Raw genomic sequence first — 22,874 nt, forward strand, 5'->3', positions numbered from 1 at the left:
CATTTTCCAATTCCTCACGATCCAACCTCAATGTACATTCACTGACTTCACCTCTCTCAAAGACCATCACTTTACTCTTCCCTACATTCACCTATAGATTCCGTTTCTTACACACTCTCCCAAACTCATCCACCAAGCCTTGCAGCTCCCCTTCGTCTTCACTCAACAACACAGTATCATCCGCAAACAGGAGTACAGGGAGTTTCCAAACACTACCCTCTCTCACCAGGGCCACTCCAACATCCACTACCCTACCTTGTGCCTCTTTTATTACCCCATCCATGGAGACATGACACATCCCTGTTTCAACCCAACCTTCAAAGAGAAAAATTCACTCATTTCTCCATCCACACGCACTGCAGCCTTAGCACCATCATACATACTCTTCACAGCATTCGACAACTTCCCATCTACTCCATATATTCTTAATACTTCCCACAATCGTTGTCTATCGACTGTCATATTCTTTCTCCAAATCCATGAAAGCCGCATACAACTTCTTTCCGTTCTCTAGAAACTCTTCCACTAAAGATCTACGAATGAATATCTGATCTATACAACCTCTTCCCTTCCTAAAGCCTCCCTGTTCTTCTCCAACTAATTCCTCTGTTCTTTCTCTAACTCTGTCAAAGAGTATCCTACCATACACTTTTCCTATTATACTAAGAAGACAAATGCCCCTATGATTACCACACACTTCTTTTTCCCCTTTCCCTTTGTACAAGGAAATAATTATACCCAACTTCCAATCCTCTTGGACTCTACCTTCCTTCCAGGCCAATCTGCACATCTTCCACCTCCATTTTACTACCATCTCTCCCCCATGCTTCAGCATTTCACCACACACTCCATCAATTCCTGGGGCTTTCCCCAATTTGACTTTCTTCATTGCTTCCACAACTTCTATCCTACTGATTTCTTCCTGTCTTCTCACCTCTCTCCTCCCAGCCATTCCCCAGCCACTTATACTTGCATTACTTCCATCCTCTATGTTCAACAATGCCTTAAAGTGTTCTCTCCATCTGCTCACTTTTTCTCCCTTTTCCACTAGTAATCTACCATTTTTATCTTTCACTCCCCTGCTAACATCAATTCCACCCTGTCTTACTCTTCACCTCTTTCCAGTACATTTTCTTAAAATCCCTCCATTTTACACTCAAATTCCTTCCAAATTCCTCATCCACTCTCTTCTTACTCTCTCTACTAATCTTTTCACCTCTCTCTTTCTTTCTACATATAACTCTCTCTTCCGCCTCTCAACTTCTTCCACGCCCCTATTTCTCATCCATTCATTGTATGCTTTCTTCTTTTGTGCCACAGCCTGTCTCATCTCTTCATTCCACCATGCTGTTCCTTGCACCCCACCCCCCCCTCCGTCTTCTTTTCACTCCACACACCACATGACATGCTGCACATATTTCTTCTGTGAATATCCTGCACACGCCTTCCACGTCCCCCATCTGCTCCAATTCATATTTGCCAATCGTTCCTCCAGTTCTCTTTTATATTCTGCCTTTTTCTCATCATCTTGCAACATTTCCACTCTCCTTGCAAATACTCCTTCTTCCCGTCCTTCCCTTCTTCTATTTCTCCACTTTATTTGGATCTTGATTCTGGCCACCACCAAGTAGTGGTCAGAAAGTCCACTCCCCCAACCTCTATAAGCTCTTGCATCCATTACACATCTTCGCATCCTTTCATCCACACACACATAATCAATCACTGCCTTCCTTTCATTCAGTTCACCACCCACCCTTCTCATCACTCACCATGTATACCTGTGGATCATTTTGTGTCTGAAGAGGGTATTGGCTATCACCAACCCTCTCCCTGCACAAACGTCCACTAATGCACTGCCATTCTCATCTGTCTCAGCAGGCACTCCCCACTCACCAACTATTCCATCCACCTTCACATTCCCTACTTTACCATTCATATCACTGATCAAAAACATTCTCTCATTCCTTTCAAACTTTTCCATGCACATTTCCACATTTGTCCAGAACTCTTCTCTCACTCTGCTTGCACGATCTTGCGTTGGCGCATACACGCACACATTTGTATTTCAACTTTCAATCTTAACCCACACAATCCTTGACCCAACTGATACATACTCTCTTATGTTCTTCTTCCATCTTTTACTTACAACTATACAGTAATACAGGTGGTAAAAACTGCCACATTCAACCATAAGGCTGTCTCAACACTGTAATCATGGTGGTGTGGTCAGTAGTGTTTCTCTTCTGAAGCAAGGTTGACCAGACGCTCACTAGCATTCCACAGCCTCCTGGCTAGGTTGGGGTCCTGGGCTAGCTTGCTGGGTTCAATCACCTGGGGGAGAGAGAGGGAGAAGATCATGCCCACAGTGCTGGTCATTGTCATAGTCACTGTCACAATATTCACTATAATTATTGCAAAGGATTGCTCTATAAGAGCGAACTGAAATTTATCTCCTTCAGAAGAATGATTTTTTTTACTGCATTCCTATTATTGTCATACTTTCAGTAACTTAGGGAAGCTCTTTCCTAACTGACAAACGATCTCCAACAAGGAGCACTCTGAAAGTGCTACACTCATGCCTACCAACTGGCGTAAGGACCGATTATTTTAAGTTCCCCTGTGAATTAGACTTATAACAGATCACTCTCAAAATAGAATTACCTAATTCTTACATGACCTTTAATTCTTCCGATGTTAGTTCAAAGCAGATCAAAACTGTCTGAGTTAACATTACCCCCAGTAGCTTTGACCCTTCATTTTACCATGTGATGTTTACCTTTGACAGAATGTTATCAAAACAGAACCTCTTTACCCATGTTTTAGCTTGAACACTGCCACAAAGTTTAGTCAGCATCAAATGAAAACGATAAGTTGACCCTGCAATGAGACCTTGACTTTTGACCAATTGTTGTAAATAATAATGGGTCAGCCCCTAGGATGATTTCCAACTAACTGACCAAGTTTGGTCAAAACCAGATTTAATTACTTTCCAGTTATTCTGTTAATGCACACTCATATGTGTCACCCTGTTATTTAGCCCTCTGACTGATGATTCTCAAAACTGAGTCCTTTCTTGCCTGGCCCTTAACACATCAATCAAGTTTGGTTCAAACCAGATCAGTTGGCCTTGGTCTGTGACCTTGTCCTTTGACCTTTCCCTTTCTCAGCTAACTAGAATCATCTGGAGTTTACTGGAATGAAATTCTAAGGACATTCTGTCCACGATAGCATTAAAGGTACCAGTGTTAACTCTCTCACTGTCCTACAAATCACTCTACGTAGTTTGCAGTAACAGAGTAGTAAAACTACCTGGACCATATAAGGGTTATATACAGTGTTTGCACTTTCAGAAATTTAAAAGGGAATTGTCTGTATTCGTTTATTAAAAAGGTCCAGCTTTCATTCTTTTCAGTGTAGCCAGGTCATTTCAGAATGGCTTAGGCAATTCACATCCAGGTAGGCTTATTTAGATTAAGTTAGGACAGGATCTCGCTTGTAGCGATGATAATAGGAAGATAATCTAAAGGGAATTCAGGTTCCGTCGACCAAGTGGTGATGTGTGAAAGTTTTGCGCTGCTAGAGTGGGAGGAGAGCGGAATGCTTGGTGTAGGATGTATGTGTATTGGGAGGTGTCACTGATAATGTACTGTTGGTCAGTGTAATGCTAGGTGTTTTAGGGTCAGCTCCCCGTCCCTCTAATGCCTAGTGTGTAGCTGGGTTCTCTTTCTAAACCGGAGCTTTGACAAATAAGAGAGAGGCAGGACACAAAAACTCGAGGCAACAATCTTACATGTGTATTGCTAAATTCTACAGTGGAATGGGCAGATGTCACAAATACAGTTATGCTGAACAATTATAATTCTAAGGCTTAGATATCGGGTGTTAGTATCGCACAGATACTGTTTAGGACAAGGTCGGGTAAGGTGAATAGCACTTAGGGCAGTGAAGCTAAACACTACTATTTGGGAAAGTCTAGTTTCTGTATGCTGGTGGAGTTTGTGGCACTATTTTCACTGCTGACGGGCTAAATGGTTTGTCTGTCGTGTCATTAATTAATACTGATGCACTGGGGCCTCTGTATGATCTTAATGCAAGGTGGAGTCACTATATATAGTAGCATATTCACTTGAGACAGACCCTTATTTCACTGCCTTGCCGCATCCCCTGTCTCACTGTCATCTTACTTATTCCACTTCTCTTTTGTATTTAAAATGCAGCATAGTGCCACAGGGGTCAAACCAACACCCCTACAAGGAGCCCATGGAGGAGCAATGACAGCGCGCCCAGACTCAGGGCGACAATGGCATTAGTCAGCCCGTGCCGCGTGCCCTTACAACCCGGAACTCGCCCGCCGCCACCATAGCAGGAATACCAGACTACCTTCCGGGCGAGCCTTCCCCAACCAACACTGGGGCGGAGCTGTTTCTCCAGCTCCTGCCAGCGCCCCTGAGACAGCCGATAGCCGCTCAACCCCCCTGAAGGAGACGGCCTGCAGCCACTCTGAGGGTAATAAGGAGACGGCCTGCAGCCGCTCCCGCCTTCGTCAGGAGACGGCCTGTAGCCTCTCTGAAGGTGTCCTCCTCGAGACGGCCAGTAGCCGCTCAACCCTCCTGAAGGTGTCCTTCTCGAGACGGACGGTAGCCGCTCAACCCTCCTGAAGGAGACAGCCGGTAGCCGCTCAACCCTCTTGACGGAGACAGCCAGCAGCCACTCTGAGGGCAATCAGGAGATAGCCTGCAGCCGCTCCCACCTTCCTCATGAGTCAGCCTGTAGCCGCTTCAAAGGTGTCCTCCTCGAGACGGCCTGCAGCCGCTAAACCCTCCTGAAGGAGACAGCCGGTAGCCGCTCTGAGGGCAATCAGGAGACGGCCTGCAGCCGCTCCCGCCTTCATCAGGAGTCGGCCTGTAGCCGCTTCGGTGTCCTCCTCAAGACAACCTGCAGCCGCTAAACCCTCCTGAAGGAGACAGCCGGTAGCTGCTCTGAGGGCAATCAGGAGATGGTCTGCAGCCGCTCCCGCCTTCGTCAGGAGTCGGCCTGTAGCCGCTCCGAAGGTGTCCTCCTCGAGACGGCCGGTAGCCGCTCAACCCTCTTGAAGGAGATGGCCTGTAGCCACTCTGAGGGCAATCAGGAGATGGACTGCAGCCACTCTCGCCTTCATCACAAGAAGGCCTGTAGCCTCTGAAGGTGCCTTTGGGTCTGCTGGTAGCTGCTCTCCTTCCCAGGCCACGGCCAGTAGCCAGGCCTTAGCGACGGCCGGTAGTCGCGCCCCTAGTAGGCCACGGCCAGTAGCCAGGCCCTACGGCAGGAGACGGCCTGCAGCCGCTCCTCCGTCAGGAGCTGACTCCTGTCCTCCCACCCACGACTCAGAGGGAGTCCCCAGCCTATGGGAGTACTGGAGAGGCCCCGTGACTTCCCCTGGCCTTTTCTCCCTGCAAGCAGCTCTGGAGAGTACCCACCTGACAGACCCCGACGTAGGCCGGTGCCGCAGCCCTCGGGAACCCCAGACCGCCCCCAGGACCCCTGGGCGGGATCTCCCCACACCCCAAAGAAGGAGATCGTCATCCTCTGTCAGGAGCCTGAGCAAGATGTTCAGGCAGTTGTTTGGTCCCAGCCCTGAGGGTCGGACTCCAGCCCCCAGCCCTGGAAGCACGGGGCCCTTCACCACTTGCAGCCCCGGACGAGAGAGGACGCCCCGCGCGTGATCCCGTGGCCTCTGGACGTAGAGGCTCCCGGCAGAACTCAGCCCCGTCAGTAGTGAGGCTGAGACAACTCCGCTGCCCTTGTACCTGACCGCCACGACCCCCAGATCCAAAAGGAGTGACAGTGATAGCAGCATGTCCGTGACTCATTGATATAAAGACAGAACAGTGAAATAATCCGGCACAGAAGTCCTTAAGAAAACACCAGAGTAATATCAAAGTGGTGCAGTGAGTGAAAGAGACAGTGTAACAGTGCGGGTCCAGTATAGTGAATATGTTATCATCTAATCACCCTTGCTAGTTCTGAAACTGTACCCAGACCCTAGTGCCGAAAGAACACTTACCCGCAGGGAAATAGTGCCAAACACCCCACGAGTATACATAATTCGGACTTCCTTATAACTGAGAGTGTATAAACCTCTGTCCAAGTGCTACTCATATTGTCTCCAGCCGTATCCTGCATGATACTGATAACTCATATCTAGATGTAAGATTTGTAATGGTCCAGTGTTCCTGTATTCGTGACATCTACTCGTTCCACTGTACAACTTTAGTAATACACATGTAAGGTTGTTGCCATGAGTTTTTGTGTCCTGCCTCTCTCCTATTTGTCTAAGCTCCAGTCTAGAAAGAGAGCCCCGCTACACACTAGAAGTTTGAGGGACGGGAAGCTGACCCTTAAAACACCTAGCATTACGATATTATTACTGATGCTTTCTCACTTACTTTCCATACTCTGATAACTCACTGTTCTGCTCTTGTTTCACTATGTCACGAACACTGTGCTTTCATTTTCACTCACTTTCAGGACTGGGCGTACTGGCGGTCAGGTACAAGGGCGGCGGGAATGGCTCAGCCTCACTACTGATGGGGCTGAGCTCCGCCAGGGGCCTCTGTATTCAGGGGCCACGGGATCACGTGTAGGGGCGTCCTCTCTCATCTGGGGCTGCTGGTGGTGAAGGGTCCCGTGCTTTCAGGGCTCAGGATGGGAGTCTAGCCCTCAGGGCTGGGGCAGAACAACTGCTTGAACTTCTCACTCAGGCGCCTGACGGAGGACGAAGATCTGCGGCGTCGGGGTGAAGGGATGTCCCGCCCGGGGATCCTGGGGGTGGTCCGGAGGTCCCGGGGGCTGCGGTCTCCGGCGGTTGGGGACGCCGTCAGGAATGGGCTGTGAAGTTGGCCTCTGTCGGATTCCATCAGGCGGGTCCTCTCAGGAACTGGCTGTGGTGAGAAGAGCCTGGTGGTAGTTACGGGGTCTCTCCAATACTCCTCTGGGCTGGGGTCTCCCTCTGTGTTGTAGGTGGGTGGGCAGGAGTCAGTACCTGATGGAAGAGCGGCTACTGGCCATCTCCTGCCGTAGGGCCCGGCTACTGGCCGTGGACTTCTAGGGGCGCGGCTATCGGCCGTCGCTAAGGCCCGGCTACAGGCCGTGGCCTGGGGAAGGAAGCGGCTACAGGCCGACTCAAAGGCACCTTCGGAGCAGCTACCGGCCGTCTCCTCATTACCTCTGGAGCGGCTGCAGGCCGTCTCCTGTAGGAGGGTCAAGCAGCTACAGGCCGTCTCTTGAGGGGCACCTTCAAAGTGGCAACTGGCCGTCTCCTGACGAAGGTGGGAGCGGCTACCAGCCGTCTCCTTGTTACCTCCGGAGTGGCTGCAGGCCGTCTCCTGTAGGAAGGTCGAGCGGCTACCAGCCGTCTTGAGGGGTACCTTCAGAGCAGCTACCAGCTGTCTCCTCGTTAACTCCAGAGTGGCTGCAGGCCGTCTCAGCAGTGCTGACTAGAGCTAGAGTAATAGCTCCACCCCGTAGTTGTCAGTGGTCAGCTTTCCCGGAAGGTAGTCTCGCTTTCCTGCTATGGTGGCGGCGGGCAAGCTCCGAGTCATAGGGGCGCGCGGCCCGGGTGGACTTATGTTCCTGTCACCCAGAATTCAGTCGCGCTCTATATGCTCCTCTGTGGGCTCCTTCTGGGGGTGTTGGGTTGCCCTCGGTGATACTATACTGTATTTTACCACCGTCTTCTGGAAAAAAGTCACGTCCCTGTGACTGGAGGTGGTAGTTTGGTGTCGTAGGTGTGGCAGACTGGCTGTTGGAGGAGGGCGTGCCAGGCTGTGGTGGCAGGATTCTCGTCTAGCTGAGTGTCACAGGTGATGAAGAGGGTGGATGGGTCAGTGGAGGAAATGAGGAGTCATAGGAGGTGGCAGGGTCCAAGGACACACTGTTTTCATCCAAAGGGCGGCACCCATATGGCTCGGTGAATCCTCATGTTGGCAGGTGTTGTCTTGTGAGCAGGACTGTGCTGATTGCTGGAGATGGACGTCGAATGTGGAGTTTTATGCCGGAGTAATGCGGTGTGATGTCTCTAGGAGTGTAGGTGGCTGGGATTTGGGCCTGGTGTAGCATGAATGTGAGATGATTTAGGGCAGGGCTGGGAGTGTGATTTTGGGGCTAGGTGGGTGGGGTGGGAGTGTGGGTGTATCAGCCGGGTGGGCAGGAGAGGCGGCTGGAGCATGTGATGGTTGTTTTACGGGTGGGTGTGGGTGGTGATGTGGGTGTGCGGTGTCAGCGTGTGTGTGAGGTGTGCAAGGGCGGCTGTGGGGTGGTAGGAGTGAGGGTGGCATGGGGTGTGGAGTGGGGTGTAGGCCTAGTGGGTGGTGGTGTAGTGGGTGCATGGGCAGCGCAAGTGGAGTCAGGGGTGTGGGATGGGGCAGGCGGGGTCGAGGGTGTGTGTGTGGGTGGTGGGCAGGGAGATTTGGGGCCAGGGGTGGGCGATGGCTGGGGCGGGGGTGTGGTGGGTTGAAGGGGTGCGGGCTTGTGGCCGGGGCACGTGGTGCTGGGCGTGGGGGACAAGGCGGTTGGTGGCAAGGAGATGAAGGAGACGTGAGGAATTGGTGGTGTCGGTGAGCTATCAGGTGAGGTGTGAGGTGGCATGGTGGGGGGTGAGGTGGAGGCAGTGGGGGAAGGGGAGGGAGAGAGATGGCGAGGGGGAGATATAGCAGTCATAGGAGGCAGAGGGAAGCAGCGCAGGAGTAGTGGGCGGGGCGGGGCACAGGGCCGGGGTGGGGGAGGCGGAAGCGTGAAAAGGGCATACATGACGGTTTCTGAGAGTGCGAGAAGTGCCATGATATTCAACTGTCACCTGGTAGGGGTTAGGAATGTGAATGATGGTATGGGGCCCTGTGAAGCATGGCGTGAGCTTGTCGGGGGTGGGGAATTGCGCTATCATAAGTGTTGCCTGGCTTGTAGGGGTTGGAGGCAGTGTCGGGGCGGAGGTCCAGGTTGTTTTGAAGGTGAGTTAGCCATCGTTTGAGATGTAGTGGGTCAGATATGGGAGTAGAGGTGGGGGGTTGCAAGTGTCGCCGAAGGGGTAGGAGGAGAGGTGTTTCCCTAAACACTCGCTCGTACAGTGAAATTCCGTCCTCTGCGGGGCAGGAGTTAATGCCCCATTGCACTATTTTTACAAGGTCTGGCCAGTCGTCGTCTTTGGTGGCTTCTATCCGGGTACGGAGTTGATTCATCAATGTAACATGGCTTCGTTCGCGGATGGCATTTCCTTGGGGCCAGTAAGGGGACGAGTGCAAGATGTTATAGCCAAATATGTGGGCTAGCTCCTCCCAGATTTTGCTGGTGAACTCCGGTGCATTATCGGAGTGGATTGCCTGTGGGATACCAAAGTATGGAAACACGTGCCGAATCAGGGCGTCAGCTACTGCGACAGCGTGGTGTTCTTTCGCTTGGTAGGCTACAACAAATTTGGAGTACATATCAATGAACGTGATCAAGTACCAATAGCCTGATTTCGGAAACAGAGGTCCCACTATGTCGACCGCCAGCAACTGCCAAGGTTTGTGGGCGGTAATGTGTCCTGATAGGCCAGCGGTACGGGTGATGTCCTTAACCAGGGCGCACGCTCAGCAAGATTGGATAATCTCCTCGGCTAGAGTGGAGGGATTGGGCGCCCGGTAGGTGTCGTTAGAGACCTGCAGAGTTTTTTTGTATCCCGGTGAATGCCGTTGTGAGCATGCAGGTGTCAGAGGGCGTCGAGGGCAGTGTCAGGGGCTAAATGATATGCCCGGACAGAGTGAGCAGGTGGTCGCCCTGGCGATACAGCTTCTTGAAAAGATGCTGGGGAATCCAAGGGGGTCGTTCCTTACGATGCCACTGCTGGAGGAGGTCTGGTTCTGGCTGGGCGGCATTGATAGGAAACTGGGAGAGAGTATCTGCGTTGGTGTGGAGTTTGCCGGGGCGGTACATGATTTCATAGTTGAACTCCTCCAGGATTTTGTGCCATCTGATGAGCTGGGTGTTGTGGGTGTCAGACTGCCGCAGCCAATGGAGGAGCTGGTGATCAGTGATGATAGTAACTTGAGTCCCTGATAGGTATGCCTGGAAGTGCTCGAGTGCCCAGATGATGCCCAGGCACTCCCTCTTAGTGGCGGCATAATTCTTTTCCGCCTGATTGAGGGTACGGCTGACAAAGGCGATGATGCGCTTGTGGCCCTCTTGGACTTGGGCCAGCACAGTGCTGATCGCGATTAGAGAAACATCGGTGTAGAGCCGGAATGGGAGAGTGTAGTCGGGAGAGGCCACGACTGGGGCGGAACCGAGTTTCTCCTTAAGTTGTTGGAAGGCGGCTCATCTCTTGTCTGTCCAGATGAACAGTTCTCCCTTAAGGGTCAGATCATGAAGTGGCTTGGCAATGTGAGCAAACCCCTCCACAAAACATCGGTAATAGGACGTTAGGTCGAGGAAAGCTCGAATTCCATGAACATCTTGTGGTGGGGGTATGTCCACGATGGTGTGGACCTTGTCTGGGTTGGGAGATATGCCAGCCTGAAAGATGACATGTCCCAGGAATGAGACGCTTCTGGTGGCCAGGACACATTTGGAGGGCCGGAGTTTGAGGCCTGCCTGTCAGATTCGGGTGAAAACCCGGAGGAGGCGCTGAAGGTGGTCGGCCCAGGTCTTGCTGAAAACGATGACGTCGTCCAAGTAAGCTAGACAGATCTCCCATGTGAGGCCGCTGAGGACAGATTCCATTAATCTTGAGAGGTGGTGGGGGCGTTACAGAGGCCAAAGGGTAAAACATTAAATTCATAATGTTTCCCGTTGCTGCTCGAGAAAGCAGTTTTGTCTCTGTCCTCCGGTTGCACCGGGACCTGCCAATACCCTGACTGGAGGTTGAGGGTGGAGAACCAGGAGGCGCCGTATATGGAACCTAGGGAGTCTATGAGCAGGAGTGGAGTAGCGTCCTTGGTAGTTATGTCGTTAAGCCAGCAGTAATCGATACAAAACCGCATCATGCCATCCTTTTTCTTTATGAGGACGACAGGGGAGGACCAGGGGCTGGTGGAGGGGGAGACGACTCCGGCTTCAATCATCTCCTGAACCTGGCGGTCTTCCTCTTCCCGTTGTTTGGGGTTCTTCCGCCAGGATGGCTGTCGGATCGGTGGGCCCGTTGTATGGATCTCGTGAGCCAGGTAGGTGGTATGTCCAATATTGGCGGGTCCCGCCGTGAACAGATCCTGGAAATCCAGGAGGCAGTGGAGGATGTCTGATTGGTGGGCGGAGAGATGGTCGGGAATGGGGGGCAGAGGGGTGGGGGAGTGGGCACAGTTCTTGGCTTCCTCCATCTCTCCAATTATGAGCCCTTTAACCCCTAAAACGCGGCTGTGTACGCGCGATCCCCCCCCTGTGGCGGGGTTGTAGCAGGGTCTGAGTACCTGTGGAAAAATATTAGCCAAAAATCATAGATTAACCCTAGAGCATTAAAATTTTTATGGCATATATTACTTATATTCAGCTATCTCCTGAGCCACATGTTGAGCCTTCGTTGACTACCAAAGGACTTGTGAAGACTTGCAAAGTTGGGTAACAAAGTCTTCATTCTCACACCTCCAGAAACCCGGTTTTCTTTCTACCACAGCCTCAATCTGTCACAGTACACTTTATACAACAACGTACAGGTTGTTTGGAATCCGTATTTGTAAATAAGAACTGAAAATAAGGCTAAAATGGACGGAGCGCACGGCCAACATGCAGCGCGGTGGCGATCTTCCCGTCAATATTGTCACATTTGCCTTTTCTCGGCAAAAAACACGTATACTCCTTTTTTTTCCATCATAGGACTTCGCAAACGTTTGCCTGTCACTATTACGGTAATAAAAATCAATGTCACTGCCAGTATTGTGGATTGGGACTGAGGAAGACCACCGCGGCGCGAGTTTATTCAGCCTTACGGCAGGCACTTTATTCACGCTCCTGTCGGCCACTCGCACTTCATTTCTATCGCTCACTTTCACTGTATCTTTTTTTTTTTTTGCCTTATTCATCAGTGTCACTGTCCAGTGTTATAAAAATAGTATTTTATACACAAAAAACTTTCACTTTCAGAACATAGAATAGGAAAATATGCTTTTATCTTTTTACACTGGAGTGACTGTCACTCGCAATACTTATATGATTACTATGTACAATTATTTACAACAAAAAACACTGTAACTGTCAGTGCTTTTACAAGTACATACACTAATTTACACTCATCAGGCTGTCACTGTCAGCACGTAAAAGAAAACTAAACAATATTATCAGTCACTCTCAGTATTTTTCCCAATATTTTTACCCTTATTTTCAAAATCTACTTAGGCTGTGGTAGTCGAAAAAACACGGGTAAGCACAGAGGGGAACTTTGCACTCTTTGCACTGCAAGGAGGTGCGCCTAAAAGTTCTTTCCTGCCTGGTAGTGTGGCTGCACACATGACACCTCCTCAGTGCTTTCCCCCTCTTTGCAGTGGCTGGCAGTGGCTCCAGGCGGTGTCGCTGAAGGTAGGCCATACACTGTAGGCGGTCTGGAGGTGTGTGAGGGTGGCGTTTGGGACCTGTAGAAAGCACCTGGCCATAACGCTGAAGCAGCTGGTAGACACAAGTCTTGGAGAATCTTCTGAGAGAGTAGTTGGCTGGCTTCCTGTTCTTGATTTTATACAGGATGAAGGCGTTCAACATGCACATGTCAATCAAGTGCAAGAACACCTTCCTGTACCAACGACGATTTTTCCTCAGACAGTCAATCTCTCCAATCATCATATCCGACTTGTCCACCAGCCGCATATTGACGTTATAGTCAATTACAGCATCAGGCTTCATCACAGGCTCGCCAGTCCTTCTGTCGACCTTCCCTGTTGCCAGCATTTCACCCTTGTGTACTGTGGTGAGCATGTTCATGACTCTCTTATCATGCCACCTGATCGCAAGCATCTTGTCAGATTTCTTCAGGTGCACGTCTCCCCGCTTTGACTTTTCAGCCTCTGGGAAGGCAGGGTAATGTGCCCTGTTACTTCTGACAGTGCCACAGGAGCCGACGCCGTGTTCAGAAAGGTACTTGGCGAGTTTTGGAGCTGTATAGTAATTGTCCGTATACAGGACATGATTCTCGCCAAAGTACTTTTCCAAAAGCACTTTCACCACAGAACCAGAGAATCCAAGGGGGTCAGTCTTATCCAAGTCGACATTGCTGGCGGTGTAGATGACGAAGTCAAGGATGAACCCCGTCTTGCAGTCGCACAGCACGAAAAACTTGATTCCAAAGCGGTGGGGTTTGCTTGGAATGTACTGGACGAACCGAAGACGGCCCCTGAACAATACCAAAGACTCGTCAATCACGACTTTCTTGAAAGGGCGCAAGAACCTCGTAAACTTATCTTTGATCATGTTCAGGATTCCCCTCACTTTCCATAATGGGTCAATTTGGGAAGGCTCATCATTATTCGCGAAGTGAAGATAAGTCATCAGCTGCCTAAAACGATCGCGGCTCATGTATTTATTGAATATTGGTGTTGGGCACAGCTCGTCGGAACCCCAGTACTCTTCCAACTTATGCTTCCAGTTGTGCGGCATAAGCAACATCAAGGCAATAAATACAAAAAGCTCGCGGATCGTCAAAGGCACCCATGATGCCATCCGCGACGTGGATGGCGTCGCAGCCTCACCTTCTTCTTCGCGAATTGGCATACATTGCCCCTCGTACCTGTTGGTCTCGGTACAGATGTGCTCCATAACCTCGTCGTCAAGGAAGGCCAACAGGTAGTCAACACATTCACCATCGTCGTCCACAGGGAAGTCAGCCTGAAGTCCACACTCACTTTCGTCAAAGGGCAGATCTTCAGGCACAAAATCTGATCCCTCTGACCACACAAAAGCATCTAAAGTTCCCTGCCTAGGCTGGGAGGTGCTTGGGGCGGCGGGGGGTGAGGCAGGTCGTGTGGGAGTGGGTGAGGCAGGCTGGGCAACAGTAGGTAAGGGAGAGGCTATCCCAGGCCGTGTTGGTGTTGTGGTGGTGGTGGTGGTGGTTGGAGGGAGATTATCGCTTGGGTCAAGGTCACCCGCGGTGGCGTGACTCCTGAGTTGCCTAGTGGGAGTTAGCCTAGGGGACTTAACTTTACTGACACGAACACTAGGCCTACGATAACCTCTCATACGTAACATTGCTCGTCTACTTCCCTTTCTCGGTGGTGATGGAGACTCCGATGACTCAGGAGACAGGACAGCAGACGAGGAGGACGAGAGAAGAGGGCTGGGAGAACGTGGCGGGCTTGCGGTGGTGTGGCGTGGCGTAGTGGACAATGGCGGTGCACTGCTGTCTCCGCTCCTCTTCCTTTTTTCTCCCTTTCCATATTCGAGGCCCCTTTTCACCGGGGCCTTCCCTGTACAGGTGCTGGGCACAGTCACAGTTTCCTCCGGCACAGAAATAATCACTTCAGGGCCTGAATCAGCACTCGATTGTGTCTCTGATTCAGCCAGGCTAGACAAAACACCCACGTCACTGCCATAGTCCATAGAGGCTTTCAACAGTTCAGATGCTATGGCCGAGTCACTTAGCCCCTTGGTAGTCACTTGTAAAGTTTTGAAGGGCGTAGAGGTAACAAAACCCTTTTTCGGAGGGCTAGAAGGCACGGAACTAGAAGAGCTAGAGCCTGACATGGTGTCACCGTGGCAGATTTGCGTGGACTGACGCTAATCTGGGGCAAACCGCGCGAAAAAAATGACAGTGTGACAACTGGGGAAACAAGCGTTTCCCAATAGCAAAAAGTGCTTGCGAGATGACGGCGCAGATTGATACGTATCAGCCATCCGCGTGTTGCCATATCGCACGACGAGGGAGGGCCGCGCATCGGTGCGTCCGTGGGTAAAAAAAAATGAGACTTGGCAACAACCGAGGTCAGTAGTACAAAGGTCAAGTGTGCTAAAAGTAGCTCACGGGTGGCGGGACTGATAGACAATACCAGCTTGAGCCTGCTTGCCCGCGGTTATTCAAAATTGACTCAAATCGCAAACGCGACGACCCGCCGTTTTGCCCTTTGGGCCGACCGTCGCAAAAGCGACGATCCGCGTTTTAGGGGTTAAGGAGAGTGAGGGGCGAGGGGGCAAGGTTGGCAATTCGGACTGCCGTGAAGGGAAAGGAAGGTTGGGGGCAGGGGGCAGGCCGAGAGGGTTCCGGGTGGTAGGAGTGGGGAGAATAGGACGAATGTACCTGAGGGCCAGTTGAGGGGCACCCAGGCTTCGTGGTGGGGGGGAACGGTGACAGCGGAGGAAATGGTGGCGAGAAAAGAGGGTGGGGCGGGGGGTAGGAAAAGGGGGGGATGGAGTCTTCCAGCTGGGGCCATGGCATGCAGGTGCAGACAGCCCGAGTGGGAGGGGGGAGGTCAGGTGATTTCTGGAACTGGAACTGTCTGTTGCAGCAATCAATGGTGGCTCCTTACCTCTGTAAAAGGTCCAGCCCCAGATATCCGTTGTAATTGCGGCACGAAGAGTCGAACACGATGAACTTGTGGTGTGTTGATGCCGGCTGATGGGTGTCAACGCGCAGGGCCCGTGATTCCCCATGGATCGGCAGGGGGCCATCCCCCGCATCCACTAGGTGAGTAGCCGTCGGGAATAGCGAACCAAAGGTCGACTTGTGATGGGAGAAGTAGTGGCTATACAGGCAGAATCTGGCTGCTCCCGTGTTGATCAGAAGTCTGGCTTTCACCCCGTTCACCTTCATCTTGTCGTAAACTGGGGGGCGGTATTTGGGGGAAGTGGTCCCCACCACCGTGGGAAGGTGCGAGGGCGGTCCTAAAAAATCCAACTGCTGAGAGCCTCCTTCTTCTTCCTCCGGCTCCTGTTCCCCAGGTTCGGTCCCCTCCATGGGTGCGGGTTCCCCAAGTTCGGTCTCCTCCATGGGTGCGGGTTCTTCCACTGGCTCCTCGTTATCCAGGGGGAAGACTTTACGTCGGACTGGGCTGGTGGTTTTTCGTCTGGCAGCTTTTAATTGGTCCCTGATATCATGCAGTGGGCACCTGGAGCTGCAAGCAGAGAACTCCCAGGGATTCATCAGAATGAGGTTGAGATTCTTTTTGTGACAGGGGCGCCGGTGGGTGGGGTGCACCCTAGGCAGGCTGGGTGCTGAGGTGGGGCTGGTGTAGGGCATAGGCATATGTGGCTTGACTGGGGGAGCCAGAATGTTCGTGGGGAACTTTTTCACCACGTTGATTTGCTGGGGTGTAGGGCGGGAGGTCAGGAGGCGGCATATCAGTTGGACATCCTTATCCATGTCTTCAGTAGGGTCATGGATTGTAAAGTGCTCCTTGACCATGCTGGCAAGCACTCTAAGGAGAGTATTACAAGTGTGTTGCTCCCGGGTTTCATCATCTGCCTCAGGGTAGGCAGCAATGACAAGGGATTTGGCCTGGATTAGAGCGTCATCCAAACTGCCATCAAAGGTTAGGCTATCCAATTGGGATAGTGCCACCACTTTACCTAGTGACGAAGTGATGGCCTGAATCACAAGTTTCGTGAAATTCTGCCAGGTGAGCCCCGGGACGATCTTGAGTGCTATGTTAGCTGCCATTTTGCCCAGTAGCAGGAGTGTGATCGCGATTTTTTACTTGTCGTCCTCGAACCCGATATCTAGCAAAGGTTTAATAATTGCCTGATATGTGTGAACATCATACTGTTCAGGGTCGAATTTAGGCAACTGCACATGCAGTTTGGTTGCCATTTTGCCGGTACAGTATTTCCTGATTACCTCTCTCGTATGCCCGGGTCAAGAACCACCGCTGTCCACCAGTGTAATGCTAGGTGTTTTAGGGTTGGCTTCCCATCCCTTTAACACCTAGTGTGTAGCTAGGTTCTCTTTCTAGACCAGAGCTTAGACAAATAAGAGAGAGGCAGGACACAAAAACTCGAGGCAACAACCCTACATGTATACAGAGACAGCCCGATTATTCGGGCTATATGGTGTTAAGGGGTGCCCGCTTAGTCTGAAAGCACGATTAATCCGGCGGAAACACAAGTACTGTACTGTTAGACTGATTTATTTACCGGTAAATGTACACTTTAAGTACCAGAAAGACCTTTCCAGTTCAATGTATATTCCTCCAGCTTGTTTCAATATTTTTCAGACTATATTCAGTTCAGTAAATCACGTTTTCTTACTGAAAGATTTCCTTCCTGTTAGTATCGTCTCGTTCTAAAGCTGTACCTACGATTGTTTCCAGCACAATGGACGAAACTCATCGTACTCAAATGTGGACTTCGTTTCCCAACTTCCCAACTGAAGATTAGGTTAGGTTACATTATTAGGGGCAGTTAAACTAGGTTAGGCCAAGTTTAAACACTTAGATTAGAACAGTGTCTTCTGCCGTTACGTTAAAGAATCAAAGAGTCGTCACACCAGAACAGCTACAAACAGCGGGGAAAGATTTAACAAGAAATGTTTATTTACCAACCCAGAAATAATCAGAAAAATATAACAGACTATCAGGATGAACTGATTTGATAAGGGGCTTTTACTGCTTACAGCAAAGCGTATGTTTACCCCCCTCAAATCCTCAATGATCGTGAGTTCAGAAATTTGTGTGTTCCCGTGGCAGACCTTGAAACCATTTTTTCAAAGTTATAAAGTCAGTTTCTTTTTCTTACAGATTTGAAAAGACTCGTCTGGTACACCTGGCTTTTTCCCCTCCTCCCTAAACCCATCTTGTGATTTGCTATGATTCGTGAAAGAAAATTATGGGGCATGTTACATTAGAATTTAAACATAAAGTTAGGGTGCATGTTACTTTAGCATCTAAACATATCGACTAAAACATCTGGGATGAAAGGACCGCCGAGCTGTTTGGGATGGTAGAGTAGGGTCGTGTAAACATACCAGTGACCGTTCCCTCCCCATAATTGTTCGCAGTTTTTATGGCTCTCCCTAACTTAACGTTACTGACACCAGTACAGTAAAGCATTGTTCAAGGCTAGCAGCCATAAGGGATTAATGGAATACATTACTGTTTGTATCAATACTCTCTTTTTCACACATACACGAACGAACAAAAGAATGTGCAATAAATGTACACTTAACTGTAAGGAGCAGAAATAACTGTATGCTCTGTCGGTCTGAAATGTGTTGGGAAGCGACATCGAACAAAGAATGTGGATCTGAATGCCACCTTACGAGAACACGTGAGATGAAAGTATTTTTTCTTATTAGTAAACATAATTGTTCCATTTCGTCCCCTATAAATATGAAACTCGTAAATTTTCGTCCAAGCATACACCCTAATAACCTTACCAATTCAATTCTAGTTTGTTTTCTGTATTTTTCTAGTTTGTTTTCTTATTATCATAACGTTCCTTAAGCCTTACCTACGATTGTTTCCGGCATGACGGAAGAAACTTACTGATAATTATGGTGCATGTTACATTAGCATTTAAACATATTGGCGAAAACATCTGAGATGAAGTGGCAGGCCGCCTGACTGTTTGAGATGGTAGAGGAGGGTCGTGAAAACATACCAGCGACCTTCGTTCCCTTCCCATAATTGTTCGCAGTTTTTTATAGCTCTCCCTAACCCAACATCCCTGACACCGGTACAGTAAACCATTGTTCGAGGCTGACAGCTATGATGGGGTTAATGGAATGCATTATTGTTTGTATTAATACTCTCTTTCATACATACAGTACACTAAAGAACGAACAAGAGTCAACAGTAAATGTAAGAGGAAGAAATAACAATGCTCTGTCGGTCCGAAATGTGTTGGGAGGCGCGATACCTAACGAAGAATGCAGAACTGAATGCTAACTTACGAGAACACGAGTATTTTTTTTCTTTTTTTGATTAGCAGACATTCTTGTTTCATTTCGTTCCCTAAAACTAGGAAACCCATTACTTTTCATCTAAGCATACAGCCTAAAGACTTCACCAATTCACTTCATATTCCTCCAGTTTGTTTTCTGTGTTTTTCTATTTTGAGGGTAGTAAATTACCTTCTCTTGCTGAAAGATTTTCTCTTTTATCACGTTCTTTAAGCCGTACCTACGATTGCTTCGGGCATAAAGGAAGAAACTCATCGTACACAAAAGTGGATTTTGTTTCCCAATTTCCCAACTGGAGCCCAGGTTAGGTCAGGTTAGGTTAAATTATTAAGTCGTTAAGCAAGGTTAGGCTACGTCAGGAGTAATAGTTGCCTCACCAAACTCCACCCTACCACCCTTGTGATCGAGTTGTGAGCAGGAGGTGTGGGTGGGGGCAGGGTGAGCAAGACCCTCTCTGGTTTATCCATGCCTCTCTCCCTAGCAACTGGATGCTTCCTGTTTAAACCGGAGCATTCGTACGGATAATTCTATGAATTACTGTACCACTGAACCATTGGGTCACGGCCCGGATATACAGAAAGCTGGATAATCCGAGCCTGGATAATTGAGCTTCCACTGTATATATATATATATATATATATATATATATATATATATATATATATATATATGTGTGTGCCTCCGCGACCAAAGGGGGTGAAGCGCCATCCCGGCCAGTTTTGTGTTAGCACCAGATAGCACTACTTTAACCCTTCCTCTAACGGTTGGATGTGGAAATGACCCCCTTCCGACACTGGAAATAGGGTTGAAAGTCATATTTCGTGGAAGGGTGCCGCGTCAAAACCTGCACGCAGATGCCTCGGCTTGAGGCAAACTCCGCGACCAAAGGGTAGCATATCCAATGCAGTGAGCGCGGAGGAGGAGGTGGTGGTGGCGTGGTGGGTGTCTAGCCAATCAGCGTGCAGGAGGCGGGCGGTAGGTCCACGCTGATTGGCCAGACCGCTCCCTCGCCATGTTTGTCTGCCTTCTGACTCTGTGCTGTACGGACGCGTCCAAAGGGATTCCTGATTTCGTTGCAATTTTATATGATAACTCGTGGATTACCTGCATTATAGTGCTACTACAATGGCATCTAAGGATGGTGTTCGTGATGAGTGTGTTCCTGGTCCTTCTGGAACAGGGAAAATCATACCAAGGCGGCTGTTTTATGGTAGTGGCAGAGGCGATGAGAGTGGTGGTGGTGATAGTGATGATTCGGTGGATGATCCACATTATGTGCCTGAAAAAGGGGGTTATTCTGACGTGAGTGGCAATGATAGTGATACAGTGACAGGTGATGGTGATGATAGTGACAATAATGTGGAAGGTGATAGTCCTGGTAATGCCGTAAGTGTTGGTGGTGAGGGTGGTGGTGCCGCTACACGTGTTCCCGCCAAAAGAAAGCGTGATGCCGCCACACACATAGAAAAGAAAGGACGTACCAGGAAACGTAATGTGGACAAATGGGGCAAGGTTGTAGCCAAGAAAAAACGTAACCTTGGCCAGGAATACATCAGTTATGGAACAAAAAAGGTGATGAAAGCACGTAAGATTGGCCCTCCTTGCCCAGATGGATGCTTTAACAAGGTGGGTAGGCAAGAAATTGACCAGATTTTCACTGATTTTTGGTCTACTGGTGATTATAATCACCAAAATGCCTACCTCCAGTCCATGATAAGGAACGTTCCTGTCAAGAGAAAGCGTACCACAGCTGAGGTAAGCAGTAGGACCACCAACTATGCTTACCATGTGCGTGTGCAACACAGTGACGTTCAGGTGTGCAAGACTGCCTTCACTTCCATTTATGGCCTGGGGAAGAAGATGCAGATTCTGTCGGAGAAGAGGAAGGAGGCACCATCTGGCACACCAGTGTTGGATCGACGTGGGTGCAAGCCATCACCAAGGGCCATCGTTGGCACCAAGCTGGATCATGTTCATGACCACATCCAGTCTTTACCTGTGACCAGCAGCCACTACAGCCGTGTGACAACACCCCATCGACGATACCTAGAGGAGGGAACTAGTATTGGAGAGCTCCACAATGCCTACATCATCTGGATGAACCATTATTACCCTGGGGATGAGAAGGTTTCCCAACGTTTCTACCACACTATCTTCACACGGGACTATAACATCGTTTTAAAACCCCCCAAGAATGATGTGTGTGCCACCTGTGAGACGTTTGATGTCAAGCTAAAGAATGGCAGGTGTGACGGCGAAGACGTCTCTGGCATCGAAGAGCAACTTCAGCAACACAAGGATGAAGCCCAGGTCCCTCGTAGGCTCCTGCAGGAGGCAGAAGCAGCCCCATTAGCAGCAGACGATGACGACCTTTGAGTGGTGGCCATGGACCTGCAGCAAACTCTGCCATGCCCACGTCTTCGAGCAGGAGTGGCTTTCTACAAAAGGAAGCTGTGGGTCTACAACTTTTGCGTATACGATGTCAGCATGCAACAGGCCACCATGTTTATCTGGGATGAGACTATTGCAGGGCGTGGTTCAGACGAAATTGCCAGCTGCTTACTGAAGTGGCTGAAACTCAAGGCTGATGCAGGACACGACTTTGTCCGACTACGAGTGTTCTGTGACAACTGTGCAGGGCAGAACAAGAACATCTATGTGATCCTTATGGCCCTGCAACAGGTACACATGCGCCGTCTGTGCAGGGTGGAGTTTGTATTCCTGAAGCCAGGCCACTCGTACATGCCCTGCGATCGGGCCTTTGGCAACATCGAGAAGAAAATCAGGAAGACAAACTACCTGCCCAGTACAAGATGTAATAGCATCGGCTGTGACAAGGAAGTTCCCCGTTGTGGCCATGACTTGAAGCAGCTTGCAACACATGTCACCAACCGGCACACTCCTGGCTTCTCCACAGCCTGTCAACTGGTGGCTGACACTGCTTATCCGGAGGGGTATTACATCAAGAAGGACTATGATTATTCAGATACCCCAGACACCCTCACCAAAGCTTGTTTGATGAAGGGCAGAGGCAGGTATTCAAGGAAAACCTTCGACCTGTCACAGGTGGCACTGTCACCTAAGTTAACTCACGACAGAGTCCTCACAAAGGAGAAGACTGCAGACCTCAGGAGTATGCTGCACCTACTTGAATCCACTGCCAAGGAGTGGCTACAGGGCCTACTCGATCGCCAGGAAGCACTACTGGGTGAGGGACATGATGTGGCACAAGAGAACGGGACATCACCAGAGGACGACCCAGATAATGACACTCTGGACTATGTGCCAGTGCCAGCACCCAGACGAAGATAGTGTCACACCTCACCTGCCCTGACCACCCCTGTTGACGACCCTGGCCTGGATAATGGACAACGGATTATGGATAATGGATGAAGACTATGGCACTACTGTACATGGCACTACTGGCACTGTACTGCATTCTCCAGTACTAATGGGTGAGTGTGGGCATTAATTTTCTTATTAACAATAATAATATCAGTATTATTGTAATATTTCGCTAAAGGAGATGCTTGTAAAGTTCAATAAGGGTGCAACATTATGCAACTGTAACAACAAGCAATAGGTACATTATTTTTCACAATTTTCATTATCTTCCATCAGATTCATATACTTGCGATAGTAAGGTTTAATTTGATATCAAAATGAGCAATGTACGTCAATAAATAGCGAAGTTACAGTTGCAAACACTTTGTTGAACTTTAAAAGCCTCTCCTGTAAAATTTTATTTTTCTCGCTTCGCCCCCTTTGGTCGGGAAGGCCCTCATATACAATATATATATATATATATATATATTGTATATATATATATATATATATATATATATATATATATATATATATATATATATATATATATATATATATATATATATATATATATATATATATATATATATATATTTTATATATATATATATATATATATATATATATATATATATATAGTATATATATATATATATATATATATATATATATATAGTATATATATATATATATATATATATATATATATATATATATATATATGTATATA

General features: G+C 49.1%; 2 protein-coding genes across 2 annotated transcripts in view; one reads left to right on the forward strand and one right to left on the reverse strand.

Moving 5' to 3' along the window:
* Window positions 1–2,217: 2,217 nt before the first annotated feature.
* The window catches only part of LOC145415366 (retinol dehydrogenase 13-like), a 252,244-nt gene continuing 231,587 nt past the window's right edge, over window positions 2,218–22,874 (reverse strand). Inside the window, exon 8 of the mRNA XM_080284650.1 lies at window positions 2,218–2,331. Within this exon, the coding sequence (XP_080140776.1) occupies window positions 2,227–2,331 (105 nt within the window). The 3' untranslated portion in view covers window positions 2,218–2,226. The remainder of the gene's footprint in view (window positions 2,332–22,874) is intronic.
* On the forward strand, window positions 19,943–21,193 carry LOC145415327 (uncharacterized). Its single transcript, XM_080284604.1, has one exon. The coding sequence runs from the start codon at window positions 19,943–19,945 to the stop codon at window positions 21,191–21,193; it is 1,251 nt and encodes a 416-aa protein (XP_080140730.1).

Source organism: Coenobita brevimanus, chromosome 102, assembly GCF_032717465.1.
Source record: "Coenobita brevimanus isolate Jiangsu-jjx chromosome 102, ASM3271746v2, whole genome shotgun sequence".
NCBI classification, from domain to species: domain Eukaryota; kingdom Metazoa; phylum Arthropoda; class Malacostraca; order Decapoda; family Coenobitidae; genus Coenobita; species Coenobita brevimanus.

What these genes read in the sequence shown, in the direction of transcription:
- LOC145415327 (XM_080284604.1), top strand. Translation starts at nt 19,943, where the DNA reads ATGGCATCTAAGGATGGTGTTCGTGATGAGTGTGTTCCTGGTCCTTCT.